General features: G+C 43.5%; 1 protein-coding gene across 1 annotated transcript; it reads left to right on the top strand.

Moving 5' to 3' along the window:
* Nucleotides 1–20: 20 nt before the first annotated feature.
* LOC110495200 (elastase-1) lies at nt 21–16,128 on the top strand. Its single transcript, XM_036950913.2, has 8 exons — nt 21–359; nt 3,006–3,109; nt 4,202–4,302; nt 7,574–7,699; nt 12,066–12,202; nt 15,149–15,291; nt 15,629–15,778; nt 16,006–16,128. The coding sequence occupies exons 1-8, from the start codon at nt 320–322 to the stop codon at nt 16,015–16,017; spliced, it is 813 nt and encodes a 270-aa protein (XP_036806808.2). The 5' UTR covers nt 21–319; the 3' UTR covers nt 16,018–16,128.
* The last annotated feature ends 2,309 nt before the right edge of the window (nt 16,129–18,437 follow it).

Below are 18,437 nucleotides of genomic sequence, written 5' to 3'. Positions count from 1 at the left end.
TGAGATAATGGTGGTACAGAACACAGGTGGTTACCTGCCGCCACCCTGACATTGAACAAACACCTACACCACAGCCAGTCCAGACCAGACATGTAGGTTTTTCAGAAATCCTGGGTGGAAGATTCCGTCCTAGCTTATTCACTCCAGATTCCAGGAATCCTCCAACCAGGATTTTTGGAAAAACTGTGGCATTTTGGGAAAGTTACTTGAATTTTGTAACCATAGATACATCAGGTTGGGTGTTCTCGTGTCTCCTGAGGGTATAAAACAGGGACCGGAATATTCCATCAGGACAGACTGACACTGACAGACTGAAAACATGCTGAGGTTCGTCCTGTTGAGCGCTCTCGCAGCTCTGGGTAAGAAATTAACATCTCTACACTCTCTCTCCTTGAAGAAATGAACCATCTCTATACTCTCTCTCCTTGAAGAAATGAACCATCTCTACACTCTCTCTCCTTGAAGAAATTAACCATCTCTATACTCTCTCTCCTTGAAGAAATGAACCATCTCTATACTCTCTCTCCTTGAAGAAATGAACCATCTCTATACTCTCTCTACTTGATGAAATGAACCATCTCTATACTCTCTCTCCTTGAAGAAATTAACCATCTCTATACTCTCTCTCCTTGAAGAAATGAACCATCTCTACACTCTCTCTCCTTGAAGAAATGAACCATCTCTACACAGAGTATTTATTCACCCTCTGATTGAGACTAATAGACTAGATTTAGATTTTATTCGGATCCCCATTAGCCGACGCCAATGGTGAAATCTCTTCTTCCTGGGGTCTGACACATAATGAAAAGCCTTTACAAACGAAATACTTACAGGTTACATACAGTACATTTAAAAACATTAACATAGACATTACAGACTTACACGCATATGTAAATAACTACTTAAAGTATACAAATGGCTTAACTAGGTTACATATGGCTTAACTAGGTTACATATGGCTTAACTAGGTTACATATGGCTTAACTAGGTTACATATGGCTTAACTAGGTTACATATGGCTTAACTAGGTTACATATGGCTTAACTAGGTTACATATGGCTTAACTAGGTTACATATGGCTTAACTAGGTTACATATGCCTTAACTAGGTTACATACGCCTTAACTATGTTACATATGGCTTAACTAGGTTACATATGCCTTAACTAGGTTACATACGGCTTAACTAGGTTACATATGGCTTAACTAGGTTACATATGGCTTAACTAGGTTACATATGCCTTAACTAGGTTACATACGGCTTAACTAGGTTACATATGGCTTAACTAGGTTACATATGGCTTAACTAGGTTACATACGGCTTAACTAGGTTACATATGGCTTAACTAGGTTACATATGGCTTAACTAGGTTACATATGGCTTAACTAGGTTACATATGCCTTAACTAGGTTACATAAGGCTTAACTAGGTTAACCAGGTCAAATAGGGGAGAGACCATACAGTATACATATGCCTTAACTAGGTTACATATGCCTTAACTAGGTTAACCAGGTCAAATAGGGGAGAGACCATACAGTATACATATGCCTTAACTAGGTTACATATACCTTAACTAGGTTAACCAGGTCAAATAGGGGAGAGACCAGTGGACCGGAAGGTCTGAGCGGGAGGGGGGGACGGACAGCCAACTTTCTACAATTCTACACATTTTGCCATGGTGCAAAGACAACAATGTGCATTTATATAGCTAATCTCATGCTAACGTGCCTTCAGAAGGTATTCACACCCCTTGACTTTTTCCACATTTTGTCGTTGTTACAGCCTGAATTTAATACAGATTAAATGTAGATTTTTGTTTGGGTCACTGGCCTATACCGTAATGTCAAAATGGAATTATGTTTTTACAAAAATTTGACGAATTAATTAAAAAATGATATGCTGAAATGTCTTGAGTCAATAAGTATTCAAACTCTTTGTTATGACAAGCCTAAATAATTTCAGGAGTAAAAATGTGCTTAACAAGTCACATAACGAGTTGCATGGACTCACACTCTGTGTGCAATAATAGTGTTTAATATGATTTTTGAATGACTACCTCATCTCTGTACCCCACACATACAATTATCTGTAAGGTCCCTCGGTCAACCTCTACTTTGAGACAAACATGCATACTGGTGACATCAGCTTTTCTAGGTCCTTCTTTGCAGCATTTGACAGCACGGCAGGGTAGCCTAGTGGTTAGAGCGTTGAACTAGGAACCTTTGTTGTTAAAAAAAAGTTGAGCATCTCTTTATCACAGACAGACCTCTCCCAATCCTTACAACAATTTATTTAACTTGACCGTGACAATTTACAGTCTAAGATGACACCGAGAAGTTTAGTCTCCTCAACTTACTCTACAGTAAATGTCATTCACTACCAGATTCAACTGAGGTCTAGAACTTAGGGAATTATTTGTAACGAATATATTGCCTTTAGTTTAAGATATGTTCAGGACTAGTTTATTACCATTGACGTCACCAGAGCCGGGCTTTACGGGCTTCAGACACCGAATTATTTTGTCTCAGCCCCGAGTCTTTCGCCCTGCTGGGATGGTGTAAAACAAGATACGCTACACTGCATTACACAATGCTATGAATACTCCAATCATGAGCCCTGGCCTGCCCTGCCTTTTTAGTGCTGTCTAAAACCAGCATTTCTGTGTACGTGGCACTTTAGGATGTGAAGTGTGGGGAGGGGGGGGGGGGGGGGTGTGTACTTGTCCCATGGTCTGAGAGTCTTAGGTGCCTTTTGTCAAACTCCAAATGGTCTGTCATGTCCCTTTTACTGAGGAGTGGTTTCCGTCTGGCCACTAGAATGTTGGAGGCCACTGTGTTCTTGGGGACCTTCAATGCTGCAGAATTTATTTGGTACCCTTCACAATTTTTTGGCACCCGACACAATCCTGTCTCAGAGCTCTACGGACAATTCCTTCGATCTCATGGCTTGGTTTTCTGTTTGTTTTTTTTCTATATACATATACAACTGTATTTCCTCTGTCCCCAGTGCTGTCTGAGAATCTGGTTCCCCAGCCCAGATACCTGGAAGATGGAGCTGAGCAAAGAGTTGTGGGTGGCGAGGTCGCCCAGCCCAACTCCTGGCCCTGGCAGGTAAAACATTTTCCTTTGGGGTGTTAGGTAGCCTAGTGGTTAGCGTGTTGGACCAGTAACCAAAAGGTTGCTGGATCGAATCCCCGATGAGGTAAAAATCTGTTGTTCTGCCCCTGAACAAGGCAGTTAACCCACTGTTCCTAGGCTGTTGTTCTGCCCCTGAACAAGGCAGTTAACCCACTGTTCCTAGGCTGTCGTTCTACCCCTGAACAAGGCAGTTAACCCACTGTTCCTAGGCTGTTGTTCTACCCCTGAACAAGGCAGTTAACCCACTGTTCCTAGGCTGTCGTTCTGCCCCTGAACAAGGCAGTTAACCCACTGTTCCTAGGCTGTCGTTCTACCCCTGAACAAGGCAGTTAACCCACTGTTCCTAGGCTGTTGTTCTACCCCTGAACAAGGCAGTTAACCCGCTGTTCCTAGGCTGTTGTTCTACCCCTGAACAAGGCAGTTAACCCACTGTTCCTAGGCTGTTGTTCTACCCCTGAACAAGGCAGTTAACCCACTGTTCCTAGGCTGTTGTTCTACCCCTGAACAAGGCAGTTAACCCACTGTTCCTAGGCTGTTGTTCTACCCCTGAACAAGGCAGTTAACCCACTGTTCCTAGGCTGTCGTTCTGCCCCTGAACAAGGCAGTTAACTCACTGTTCCCCGGCAGGCATTCATTGTAAATAATAATTTGTTCTTAACTGACTTGCCTAGTTAAATTAAGGATAAATAAAAAAATAGTCCCTCGTAGCCTGATGGAACCAGCCTGATTGCTGTGATCACCATTCTGTGCAGTAAAACAGGCTGTTTCCACCGGTGAAGTCTCCCGTGACAGCCTAGCTGATTTGATTCTGGGTGTCAACATTAGCCTGCGCCCAGATCTTTCTTTCTGTGCTTCACCCAGTTCCTCTGTACTAGAGGAGTTGGCCATGGGACCTGGGACCCGGCAAGGATGTAGCTGCACCTGATAGTTTAATACTATGAAACACACTTTTCTACTTTTGTCAAATATTTTTTGGTAAATATTTTTATTTTTATTTTTCTCCTCCCTTCTGCTTCTCATCTTTTACATCCTCCTCTCACCTCTCTCTTTCTCTCTTGTCCTCAGATCTCTCTCCAGTACCTGTCTGGCAGCTCCTACTACCACACCTGTGGAGGTAGTCTGATCAGGAGAGGATGGGTCATGACTGCTGCTCACTGTGTGGACAGGTTGGACAAAGGAAGACATTAGATTTTATAGTGAAACTCTGAAACCTCTTGACAAGGTCGCTTGCCGTTAGGTTAAAGCTGAGATCTGCTATAGGTAACACAGTGCCCCTGGTCGCCCTGGGCTCATTTGATAAACATATTTTTTATCAAATGGAGGAGATGAGCTTCCAGCGTTGTGATAAACAAAATTCATACTCTGCATTTCTATTCAGCGTGCAATGATGTGCAACGATGTAATGATGTGCAACGATGTAACGATGTGCAACAATGTAACGATGTAACGATGTGCAACGATGAGCAACGATGTAACGATGTGCAACGATGTGCAACTATGTGCAATGATGTAACGATGTAACGATGTGCAACGATGTGAAATGATGTGCAACGATGTAACGATGTGCAATGATGTAATGATGTGCAATGATGTAACGATGTGCAACGATGTAACGATGTGCAATGATGTAACGATGTGCAACGATGTAACGATGTGCAATGATGTAACGATGTGCAACGATGTAATGATGTAACGATGTGAAATTATGTGCAACGATGTGCAACGATGTAACGATGTGCAACGATGTAACGATGTGCACCGATGTAGCAATGTGCAACGATGTAACGATGTGCAACGATGTAACGATGTAACGATGTGAAATGATGTGCAACGATGTAACGATGTGTAACGATGTGCAACGATGTAACGATGTGCAACGATGTGCAACGATGTAACGATGTAACGATGTGCAGCGATGTAACGATGTAACGATGTGCAACGATGTGCAACGATGTAACGATGTGCAACGATGTGCAATGATGTAACGATGTGCAATGATGTAACGATGTGCAACGATGTAACGATGTGCAACGATGTAACGATGTGTAACGATGTGTAACGATGTGCAACGATGTAACGATGTGCAATGATGTAACGATGTGTAACGATGTATAACGATGTAACGATGTGCAGCGATGTAACGATGTAACGATGTACAACGATGTGTAACGATGTAACGATGTGCAACGATGTGTAACGATGTAACGATGTAATGATGTGCAACGATGTAACGATGTGCAATGAAGTAACAATGTAACAATGTGTAACGATGTGCAACGATGTAACGATGTGTAACGATTTAACAATGTGTAACGATTTAACAATGTGTAACGATGTCTAACGATGTGTAACGATGTAACGATGTAACGATGTGCAATGATGTAACGATGTCCAACGATGTAACGATGTAACGATGTAACGATGTGCAACGATGTGTAACGATGTAACGTTGTGTAACGATGTAACGATGTGCAACGATGTAACGATGTAATGATGTGCAACGATGTGTAACAATGTGTAACGACGTGCAACGATGTAACGATGTGTAACGATGTAACGATGTGCAACGATGTAACGATGTGCAACGACGTGCAACGATGTAACGATGTGTAACGATGTAACGATGTGCAACGATGTAACGATGTGCAACGATGTAACGATGTGTAACAATGTAACGATGTGTAACGATGTGCAACGATGTGTAACGATGTGCAACGATGTAACGATGTGTAACGATGTAACGATTCGCAACGATGTGTAACGATGTGCAACGATGTAACGATGTGTAACGATGTGTAACGATGTGTAACGATGTGCAACGATGTAACGATGTGCAATGATGTAACGATGTGTAACGATGTATAACGATGTAACGATGTGCAGCGATGTAACGATGTAACGATGTGCAACGATGTGTAACGATGTAACGATGTGCAACGATGTGTAACGATGTAACGATGTGCAACGATGTGTAACGATGTAACGATGTAATGATGTGCAACGATGTAACGATGTGCAATGAAGTAACAATGTAACAATGTGTATCGATGTGCAACGATGTAACGATGTGTAACGATTTAACAATGTGTAACGATTTAACAATGTGTAACGATGTCTAACGATGTGTAACGATGTAACGATGTAACGATGTGCAATGATGTAACGATGTCCAACGATGTAACGATGTAACGATGTGTAATGATGTAACGATGTGTAACGATGTAACGATGTGTAACGATGTAACGATGTAACGATGTGCAACGATGTGTAACGATGTAACGTTGTGTAACGATGTGTAACGATGTAACGATGTGCAACGATGTAACGATGTAATGATGTGCAACGATGTGTAACAATGTGTAACGACGTGCAACGATGTAACGATGTGTAACGATGTAACGATGTGCAACGATGTAACGATGTGCAACGATGTGCAACGACGTGCAACGATGTAACGATGTGTAACGATGTAACGATGTGCAACGATGTAACGATGTGCAACGATGTAACGATGTGTAACAATGTAACGATGTGTAACGATGTGCAACGATGTGTAACGATTTGCAACGATGTAACGATGTGTAACGATGTAACGATTCGCAACGATGTGTAACGATGTGCAACGATGTGTAACGATGTGCAACGATGTAACGATGTGTAACAATGTAACGATGTGTAACGATGTGCAACGATGTGTAACGACGTGCAACGATGTAACGATGTGTAACGATGTAACGATTCGCAACGATGTGTAACGATGTGCAACGATGTAACGATGTGCAACGAAGTGCAAGTTTCACCACAACAGATTCCAACTTTAAGATCTCTATAATATATATGTATATGTTGCATAACTTCCTAACTGACTTCCTAACTGACTTCCTAACTGACTTCCTAACTGACTTCCTAACTGACTTCCTAACTGACTTCCTAACTGACTTCCTAACTGACTTCCTAACTGACTTCCTAACTGACTTCCTAACTGACTTCCTAACTGACTTCCTAACTGACTTCCTAACTGACTTCCTAACTGACTTCCTAACTGACTTCCTAACTGACTTCCTAACTGACTTCCTAACTGACTTCCTAACTGACTTCCTAACTGACTTCCTAACTGACTTCCTAACTGACTTCCTAACTGACTTCCTAACTGACTTCCTAACTGACTTCCTAACTGACTTCCTAACTGACTTCCTAACTGACTTCCTAACTGACTTCCTAACTGACTTCCTAACTGACTTCCTAACTGACTTCCTAACTGACTTCCTAACTGACTTCCTAACTGACTTCCTAACTGACTTCCTAACTGACTTCCTAACTGACTTCCTAACTGACTTCCTAACTGACTTCCTAACTGACTTCCTAACTGACTTCCTAACTGACTTCCTAACTGACTTCCTAGGTGACCAAGGTATTATTGCGTGTGTGTGTCTTCAGCCAGAGGACTTGGCGTGTGGTTCTGGGAGACCACAACCTGAACAGCAACGAGGGTAAGGAGCAGATCATGACCGTCAGCAAAGTCTACATCCACAATGGGTGGAACTCAAACAACATCGCTGCAGGGTACGTCCTGTTTTCAAATTTGAAAATGTATTGTTTTAATATATATATAATTTTATTCTGAGACATTCACTGATAGCAATTTTAGTATAATATGGTTCAGTACCTCAAAAACGTGTACTATAAACATAATGTCATTACTGTGACATATATGTTATGTCACCACAAGTGACATGCAGTAGAACTAATATGTCAGCCAAGATGACTACATTAAACTACAATGGTAAAATGGCACACTTTACATATATATATATATTCTAAGGAGACCATGATGCAGCTATATAAGCTCTTTAAAACATGTTTTTGATGCTGTGTATGTTTATAATACAGTGACCCAAGAGCTATACTTAGCATTTAGTAGATATTCCACAATAATGTATTTTTAATTGTTGTTATTTAAAAAAAAACCTTTATATAAATAGGAAAGTCAGTTAAGAACAAATTCTTATTTTCAATGACGGCCTACCCGGGGAACAGTGAGTTCACTGCCTTGTTCAGGGGCAGAACGACAGATTTTTTACCTTGTCAGCCGGAGGATTCGATCCAGCAACCTTTCGGTTATTGGCTCAACACTCTAACCACTAGGTTACCTGCCGCTCTGACCACTAGACTACCTGCCTCCTCTAACCACTAGGTTACCTGCCGCTCTGACCACTAGACTACCTGCCTCCTCTAACCACTAGGCTACCTGCCTCCTCTAACCACTAGACTACCTGCCTCCTCTAACTACTAGACTACCTGCCTCCTCTAACTATTAGACTACCTGCCTCTCTAACCACTAGACTACCTGCCTCCTCTAACCACTAGACTACCTGCCTCCTCTAACTATTAGACTACCTGCCTCTCTAACCACTAGACTACCTGCCTCCTCTATCCACTAGGCTACCTGCCTCTCTAACCATTAGACTACCTGCCTCTCTAACTACTAGACTACCTGCCACTCTAACCACTAGGCTACCTGCCTCCTCTACACTCTAACCACCAGACTATCTGCCTCTCTAACTACTAGACTACCTGCCACTCTACCCACTAGGCTACCTGCCTCCTCTACATTGGCTCAACACTCTAACCACTAGGTTACCTGCCGCTCTGACCACTAGAATACCTGCCTCCTCTAACCACTAGGCTACCTGCCTTCTCTAACCACTAGAATACCTGCCTCCTCTAACCACTAGGCTACCTGCCTCCTCTAACCACTAGGTTACCTGCCGCTCTGACCACTAGACTACCTGCCTCCTCTAACCACTAGACTACCTGCCTCCTCTAACCACTAGACTACCTGCCTCCTCTAACCACTAGGTTACCTGCCGCTCTGACCACTAGAATACCTGCCTCCTCTAACCACTAGGCTACCTGCCTCCACTAACCACTAGACTACCTGCCTCCTCTAACTACTAGACTACCTGCCTCCTCTAACTATTAGACTACCTGCCTCTCTAACCACTAGACTACCTGCCTCCTCTAACCACTAGACTACCTGCCTCCTCTAACTATTAGACTACCTGCCTCTCTAACCACTAGGCTACCTGCCGCTCTAACCACTAGACTACCTGCCTCTCTAACTACTAGACTACCTGCCACTCTAACCACTAGGCTACCTGCCTCCTCTAGACTCTAACCACCAGACTATCTGCCTCTCTAACTACTAGACTACCTGCCTCCTCTAACCACTAGACTACCTGCCTCCTCTAACCACTAGACTACCTGCCACTCTAACCACTAGACTACCTGCCTCCTCTAACCACTAGACTACCTGCCTCTCTAACCACTAGACTACCTGCCTCTCTAACCTCTAGACTACCTGCCGGCTCTAACCACTAGGCTACCTGCCTCTCTAACCACTAGGCTACCTGCCGCTCTAACCACTAGACTACCTGCCTCTCTAACTACTAGACTACCTGCCACTCTAACCACTAGGCTACCTGCTTCCTCTACACTCTAACCACCAGACTTTCTGCCTCTCTAACTACTAGACTACCTGCCTCTCTAACCACTAGACTACCTGCCTCTCTAACCACTAGGCTACCTGCCGCCTCTACACTCTAACCACTAGACTACCTGCCTCCTCTACACTCTAACCACTAGGCTACCTGCCGCCTCTAACCACTAGACTACCTGCCACTCTAACCACTAGACTACCTGCCTCCTCTAACCACTAGACTACCTGTCACTCTAACCACTAGACTACCTGCCGCCTCTAACCACTAGGCTACCTGCCGCTCTAACCACTAGACTACCTGCCTCCTTTAACCACTAGACTACCTGCCTCCTCTAACCACTAGACTACCTGCCACTCTAACCACTAGACTACCTGCCTCCTCTAACCACTAGACTACCTGCCTCTCTAACCACTAGACTACCTGCCTCTCTAACCACTAGACTACCTGCCTCTCTAACCACTAGACTACCTGCCACTCTAACCACTAGACTACCTGCCTCCTCTAACTATTAGACTACCTGCCTCTCTAACCACTAGACTACCTGCCAGCTCTAACCACTAGACTACCTGCCTCTCTAACCACTAGACTACCTGCCTCCTCTAACCACTAGGCTACCTGCCTCCACTAACCACTAGACTACCTGCCTCCTCTAACTACTAGACTACCTGCCTCCTCTAACTATTAGACTACCTGCCTCTCTAACCACTAGACTACCTGCCTCCTCTAACCACTAGACTACCTGCCTCCTCTAACTATTAGACTACCTGCCTCTCTAACCACTAGGCTACCTGCCGCTCTAACCACTAGACTACCTGCCTCTCTAACTACTAGACTACCTGCCACTCTAACCACTAGGCTACCTGCCTCCTCTAGACTCTAACCACCAGACTATCTGCCTCTCTAACTACTAGACTACCTGCCTCCTCTAACCACTAGACTACCTGCCTCCTCTAACCACTAGACTACCTGCCACTCTAACCACTAGACTACCTGCCTCCTCTAACCACTAGACTACCTGCCTCTCTAACCACTAGACTACCTGCCTCTCTAACCTCTAGACTACCTGCCGGCTCTAACCACTAGGCTACCTGCCTCTCTAACCACTAGGCTACCTGCCGCTCTAACCACTAGACTACCTGCCTCTCTAACTACTAGACTACCTGCCACTCTAACCACTAGGCTACCTGCTTCCTCTACACTCTAACCACCAGACTTTCTGCCTCTCTAACTACTAGACTACCTGCCTCTCTAACCACTAGACTACCTGCCTCTCTAACCACTAGGCTACCTGCCGCCTCTACACTCTAACCACTAGACTACCTGCCTCCTCTACACTCTAACCACTAGGCTACCTGCCGCCTCTAACCACTAGACTACCTGCCACTCTAACCACTAGACTACCTGCCTCCTCTAACCACTAGACTACCTGTCACTCTAACCACTAGACTACCTGCCGCCTCTAACCACTAGGCTACCTGCCGCTCTAACCACTAGACTACCTGCCTCCTTTAACCACTAGACTACCTGCCTCCTCTAACCACTAGACTACCTGCCACTCTAACCACTAGACTACCTGCCTCCTCTAACCACTAGACTACCTGCCTCTCTAACCACTAGACTACCTGCCTCTCTAACCACTAGACTACCTGCTTCTCTAACCACTAGACTACCTGCCACTCTAACCACTAGACTACCTGCCTCCTCTAACTATTAGACTACCTGCCTCTCTAACCACTAGACTACCTGCCAGCTCTAACCACTAGACTACCTGCCTCTCTAACCACTAGACTACCTGCCTCCTCTATCCACTAGGCTACCTGCTGGCTCTAACCACTAGACTACCTGCCTCTCTAACCACTAGACTACCTGCCTCCTCTATCCACTAGGCTACCTGCTGGCTCTAACCACTAGGCTACCTGCCTCCTCTACACTCTAACCACTAGGCTACCTGCCTCCCCTAACCACTAGACTACCTGCCTCCTCTAACCACTAGGCTACCTGCCACTCTAACCACTAGGCTACCTGCCACTCTAACCACTAGACTACCTACCGGCTCTAACCACTAGGCTACCTGCCTCTCTAACCACTAGACTACCTGCGTCCTCTAACCACTATGCTACCTGCCACTCTAACCACTAGACTACATGCCACCTCTAACCACTAGACTACCTGCCTCTCTAACCACTAGACTACCTGCCACTCTAACCACTAGACTACCTGCCTCCTCTAACCACTAGGCTACCTGCCTCTCTAACCACTAGGCTACCTGTCGCTCTAACCACTAGACTATCTTCCTAGTGGTTAACCCATGTTAGGGTTAAAGTGCATAAGTACAGAATAGAAAGTTTAGGAGGAAGTGCAGAAATCTGTGAGGAAGATGTATAACCTTCTGCTCCTCAGGTATGATACAGCGCTCTTCTATTCCTTAGAAATGACATCGCTCTGCTGCGTCTGTCCACCGAGGCTTCCCTGAACTCTGCTGTCCAGCTGGCTGCTCTTCCTCCATCTGGCCAGATCCTGCCCAACAACAACCCGTGCTACATCACCGGATGGGGACGCACCCAGAGTCAGTAGTAACCTATTATCTCAATGTAACATCAAACACATTCAACATTTCATTGACTTTACATACAGATCCCAGAGACTACCCATAACTAACCACAACCCTGATAATGACACTAACAGAGCTAACAAATTTGTTTGTTTTTTTTTTGGGGGGGGGGGGTTATAGTTGGTCTTAACCTGTCTACAATACTGGTTCCCAATTGGGAATCAACCCTCCCACGTTCAGCTGAAACGGTGGCGCATGGAACGCAAAAATATTCTTAAAAATATTTAACCTCCACACATTAACAAGTCCAATAGCTCAAATGAAAGATAAACACCTTGTTCATCTAGCCAGCAAGTCAGATTTCTAAAATGTTTTACGGCGAAAACATAGCACATATATATGTAAAACCACCACCAGACACAGCTCATTTCAATAGCCAAAACATGCAATCAACAAACGCAGGATTAAAAAATAAATCGCTCACTAACCTTTTGAAAATCTTCATCAGATGACAGTAATATGACATGTTACACAGTACATATTTTCTTTTTTCAATAATATGCCATTTATATCCATAAATGTCCATTTACAGTGAGTTCACGTTCAGAAATTACTCAAAAATGCCCGCAGGAAATCTATGTAGCGCGGCAAGATAACGTAAATAGACATCATAAACTTTGACTAAATATACATGTTCTACATATAGTTAGAAAGATACACTGCTTCTTTATGCAACCGCTGTGTTAGATTTATTTTTAACGTTACAGAAATCGTACACTATTCCATATGCTGAGACAGCGCTCAGTTCCAAGCTACATTTCCACGTAATATTGGAGTCAACAGAAACACAGATTTAAGCATAAATATTCCCTTACCTTCGATGGTCTTCGTTCAGAATGTTCTGGAAGGCTTCATACTTACCCAATACATCGTTTGGTTTCAAGTCTTGCGTCTTTGTATTAGCTACTGCTAATAACATCAGCTGAAATGCACCCAAAACGTCCTCTGGTCCGGAAAAGTTGCGCATCAAAACTTCAAAATTACATATTATATGTCGACTAAACAGGTCAAACTAAGTGCAGAAGCAAGCTTTATGATGTTTTAGACACGCAAAACAAACTTCAATTCAATCGGCCATCGTCTGCCATTCTCTTGAGTGCTGGAACAAAGGAATGGCTGGGACCAATTCGCGCCCATACGCACAGCCTATTCTCTCGTGGCACGCACTAATTTCACTCCCATAGGGTCAATTCTCGCGGGATTTGAACGATTCAAAGCTCTAATGAAAGAGGACATCTAGCGGAAGAGATAGAAAGTGTCCCCAGAATCATAACTGGTTGGGAAGGGTGGGGGCCATGACGTCAAAGTTGCTCCAACTTTCATGGCCACAAAAACTAGTTTGGAAGAATGCCTGCCCTGTGAGTTCTGCTATACTTACAGACATAATTCCAACGGTTTTAGAATCTTTAGAGTGTTTTCTATCCAATAATAATTTTTATTTGCATATATTAGCAATTTTTGACATTTTTTTTTTCCAGTTTACTAGGGGTACCCAATCTCTCCAAAGGGGGCGTATGTCTGCCATATCCTTAACAGGTTTTAAGCATGTAAGTGACTAACTAAGCAGGTTAGTTTTTTTCGTCATGAATCTTGCTCTGGAGAGTGGTCACTAGCTGGAACAGAGTAATAAAATCTGATTTTAAAAATGATAACCCTAGTACCTAACCCTCGTTATATCTTGGGTGTTTTTGTTCTACCTTGTAATTTTTAGTATTTTATTGATTATTGGATTATTGGGTTTTGAGATTGCAAGAAAGGCATTTATTTCACTGTACTTGTGAATGTGACATTAAAACTAGAAACTAACCCTAACTTTAAATTACGACCAAAAATAACATTTTGTTTTTATGGATCTTTACAATAGCCAACTATAACTTTGCAGCTGGCCTATCTAATGGGAAATCGCTCAGTTTTGCCTCCAGGACAAGACTCGTGACACTAAAAGTCAACCTGCTATATCTAATATGTCAACTGAGACGACAGATGGTTGGTTATGTGTCATTATTTGTAAATGTTCTAATGAAACCATATTGAATTCTCATATCCTGTTCCTCTTAAATGCATCCCCTGTGCCACACTATCAGCTGAAGAGATATATAACAAAAATGGATAAATGTCACTATTTTTCACATATTCTAATAAAGCATCCCTTTGTCTTCCCTGTAGCCGGCGGTTCTGTTATCTCCTCTAACGTGTCCCCTTGTCTTCCCTGTAGCCGGTAGTTCTGTTATCTCCTCTAACGTGTCCCCTTGTCTTCCCTGTAGCCGGTAGTTCTGTTATCTCCTCTAACGTGTCCCCTTGTCTTCCCTGTAGCCGGCGGTTCTGTTATCTCCTCTAACGTGTCCCCTTGTCTTCCCTGTAGCCGGTGGTTCTGTTATCTCCTCTAACGTGTCCCCTTGTCTTCCCTGTAGCCGGTGGTTCTGTTATCTCCTCTAACATGTCCCTTTGTCTTCCCTGTAGCCGGTGGTTCTGTTATCTCCTCTAACGTGTCCCCTAGTCTTCCCTGTAGCCGGCGGTTCTGTTATCTCCTCTAACGTGTCCCCTTGTCTTCCCTGTAGCCGGTGGTTCTGTTATCTCCTCTAACGTGTCCCCTTGTCTTCCCTGTAGCCGGCGGTTCTGTTATCTCCTCTAACGTGTCCCCTTGTCTTCCCTGTAGCCGGTGGTTCTGTTATCTCCTCTAACGTGTCCCCTTGTCTTCCCTGTAGCCGGCGGTTCTGTTATCTCCTCTAACGTGTCCCCTTGTCTTCCCTGTAGCCGGCGGTTCTGTTATCTCCTCTAACGTGTCCCCTTGTCTTCCCTGTAGCCGGCGGTTCTGTTATCTCCTCTAACGTGTCCCCTTGTCTTCCCTGTAGCCGGCGGTTCTGTTTTCTCCTCTAACGTGTCCCCCTGTCCTTCCCGTAGCCGGCGGTTCTCTGTCCAACAGCCTGAAGCAGGCTTGGCTGCCCAGCGTTGACCACCAAACCTGCTCCAGCTCTAGCTGGTGGGGATCTTCCGTCAAGACCACCATGGTCTGTGCCGGTGGTGGAGCCAACTCTGGTTGCCAGGTAAGACCAGTGTAATGGAGGGGGAGGGGGGGGGAGACCGATCGGTTTGGGATTTGAACCCATGACTCTGCGTATGTCCTTCTAAAACTGTAAAAACTTACACAAAGAGGTGTAACATGATTTGTCTTGGTTTTACTGGATATGTTTGATTCACTTTATATTTGTTTATCATTGGAATTATATCATAGTTTAGCTACATGTTTAGAAAATAAAAATAACCAGTGACTCTTTATGTTATACAATAATATGAGTAAGAATAACAAATTGGTAACTCAGTCCTGAGGAAGCTCTCTCTCTCTCTCTCTCTCTCTCTCTCTCTTTCTCTCCATCATTGTAGGGAGACTCTGGCGGCCCCCTGAACTGCCAGGTCAACGGTCAGTACTATGTCCACGGTGTGACCAGCTTCGTTTCCTCTTCTGGATGCAACGCCACCCGCAAGCCCACCGTCTTCACCCGTGTGTCTGCCTACATCAGCTGGATGAACGGGGTACGTCCTGTAGAGCTAGAGACAGGAGAAGAACATTACTTTATTTCTCTCCAAGCTTGTCTATGGCATTAATGTTATATTAGATGACATACCCAAGATGGATGACACATTGTTTTGCATATTTCTTTGTTGTTAAATTTGTGTCGCAGTCTCTGTCACAATATTGATTATTATTTGGGGGGGGAGAATGTCTGTGTCTATTTTAATTGGTCTCCTTTCCTGTACAGATCATGGGTTGAAAGGGAACATGGTCTTCGAGCAGATTGAACCCAGATTCATCCCTGACCCTGCTCAACTACACCAACATTCTGCTCTAAAAGTTCAATAAACTTCATTAACTTTGGAGTAAACCTTCTCTCATGTTTACTTTTTACTGTTCATGTCAAATCCACCCTGTCGTTATTTATTTCACAGAATTGTGTGCGTTATGAGTGTAATTTTAACGGGGTATTTTGTGACTACGCCAACTTTGTTTGAGAATGAGATGGTTTTATTAGGGTCCTCATTAACTGTTGCAAAAGCAGCAGCTACTCTTCCTGGGATCCATACAGAACACAGAACACAGAACACAGAACACAGAGCACAGAGCACAGAGCACAGAGCACAGAGCACAGAACACAGAGCACAGAACAATGAAACAACAACAACATAATACAGATCGTCATTAGACAAGAACAGCTCAAGGACAGAACTACATACATTTTTTAAAGGCACACATAGCCTACATATCAACGCATACACACAAACTATCTAGGTCCAGTAGAGGAGAGGCGTTGTGCCACGAGGGGTTGCTTTATCTGTTTTTTGAAACCAAGTTTGCTGTTTATTTAAGCAATATGAGATGGAAGGGAGTTCGATGCAATAAGGGCTCTATATGATGGTAAAAGTTGATTGTGAAATGGTTAAGGGCTCTATATAATACTGTACGTTTTCTTGATTTCGATCTGGATTTGGGGACTGTGAAAAGACCCCTGGTGGCATGTCTGATGTGGTAAGTGTGTGTGTCAGAGATGTGTGTAAGTTGACTATGCAGACAATTTGGGATTTAACACATTAATGTTTCTTATAAAAAGAAGAAGTGATGTAGTCAGTCTCTCCTCAACTCTTGGCCAAGAGAGACTGGCATACATAGCATTTACATCAGTCCTCTGATTATAATTAAGAGCAAAATGTGTCACTCTGTTCTGGGCCAGCTGCAGCTTAACTAGGTCTTTCCTTGCAGCACTGGACCACATGACTGGACAATAATCAAGATTAGACAAAACTAGAGCCTGCAGAAGTGGAGTGCTGGAGTGGGGTGTCAAAAATCAGAGCATCTCTTTACTACGGCCTCTCCCCATCTTTATAACCATTGAATCTATATGTTTTGACCATGACAGTTCACAATCTAAGGTAACACCAAGTAATTTAGTCTCCTCAACTTGTTCATCAGCTACACCATTCATTACCAGATTCAGCTGAGGTCTAGCACTTAAGGAATGATTTGTACCAAATACAATGCTCTTAGTTTTAGAGATGTTCAGGACCAGTTTATTACTGGCCACCCATTCCAAAACAGACTGCAACTCTTTGTTAAGGGTTTCAGTGACTTCATTAGCTGTGGTTTCTGATGCGTATATGGTTGAATCATCAGCATACATGGAAATACATGCTTTGTTTAATGCCAGTGGAAGGTCATTGGTAAAAATAGAAAAGAGTAGAGGGCCTGGAGAGCTGCCCTGCGGTACACCACACTTTACATGTTTGACATTAGAGACGCTTCCATTAAAGAAAACCCTTTGAGTTCTGTTAGATAGATAGCTCTGAAGCCACAATATGGCAGAGGTTGAAAAGCCATGGCACTTAAGTTTTTTCAACAACAGGTTATGGTCAATAATATCAAAGGCTATACTGAAATGTAACGGTACAGCTCCCACAATCTTCTTATTATCAATTTCCTTCAACCAATCATCTGTCATTTGTGTCAGTGCTGTACATGTTGAGTGCCCTTCTATATAAGCATGCTGAAAGTCTGCTGTTAATTTGTTTACAGAGAAATAACTTTGTACTTGGTCAAACACAATTTTTCCAACAGTTTGCTAAGAGCTGGCAGCAAGCTTATGGGTCTGCTGTTAGAACCAGTAAAGTCCGCTTTACAACTCTCGCTCCACCACCCTTGGGTAGCGGAATTTGGCTTCCCTCCAGGCCTGAGGACAAAGACTTTCCACTAGGCTCAGATTAAAATTATGACAGACAGGAGTGGCTATAGAGTCACCTACCAACCTCAGTAGCTTTCCATCTAAGTTGTCAATGCCAGGAGGTTTGTCATTATTGATCGTTAATCATTTTTCACCGCTCCCACACCTCGTTCATCACTCCCACATTGTGATGAATAAGCCATCTGATTCAATGAAAGATTTTGAATTTGTCTTTCTGCCCATAATTTCACTTAAAGTACTCCAAAGTTTTTTATATCATTCTTTATATCATTGATCTTGGCTTCATAATAAAGTTTCTTCTTCTTTTCGTTCAGTTTAGTCACAGAATTTCTCAATTTGCAGTAAGTCAGACAGTCAGATGTGCAGCCAGACTTATTAGCCACTCCTTTTGCCTCATCTCTTTCAACCAGACAGTTCTTCAATTTCTCATCAATCCATGGAGCCTTAACAGTTCTAACAGT

The sequence above is a fragment of the Oncorhynchus mykiss genome, chromosome 17, assembly GCF_057628025.1.
Source record: "Oncorhynchus mykiss isolate SJ-2025 chromosome 17, ASM5762802v1, whole genome shotgun sequence".
Lineage (NCBI taxonomy): Eukaryota > Metazoa > Chordata > Actinopteri > Salmoniformes > Salmonidae > Oncorhynchus > Oncorhynchus mykiss.
This window is presented reverse-complemented; position numbering and strand designations above follow the sequence as displayed.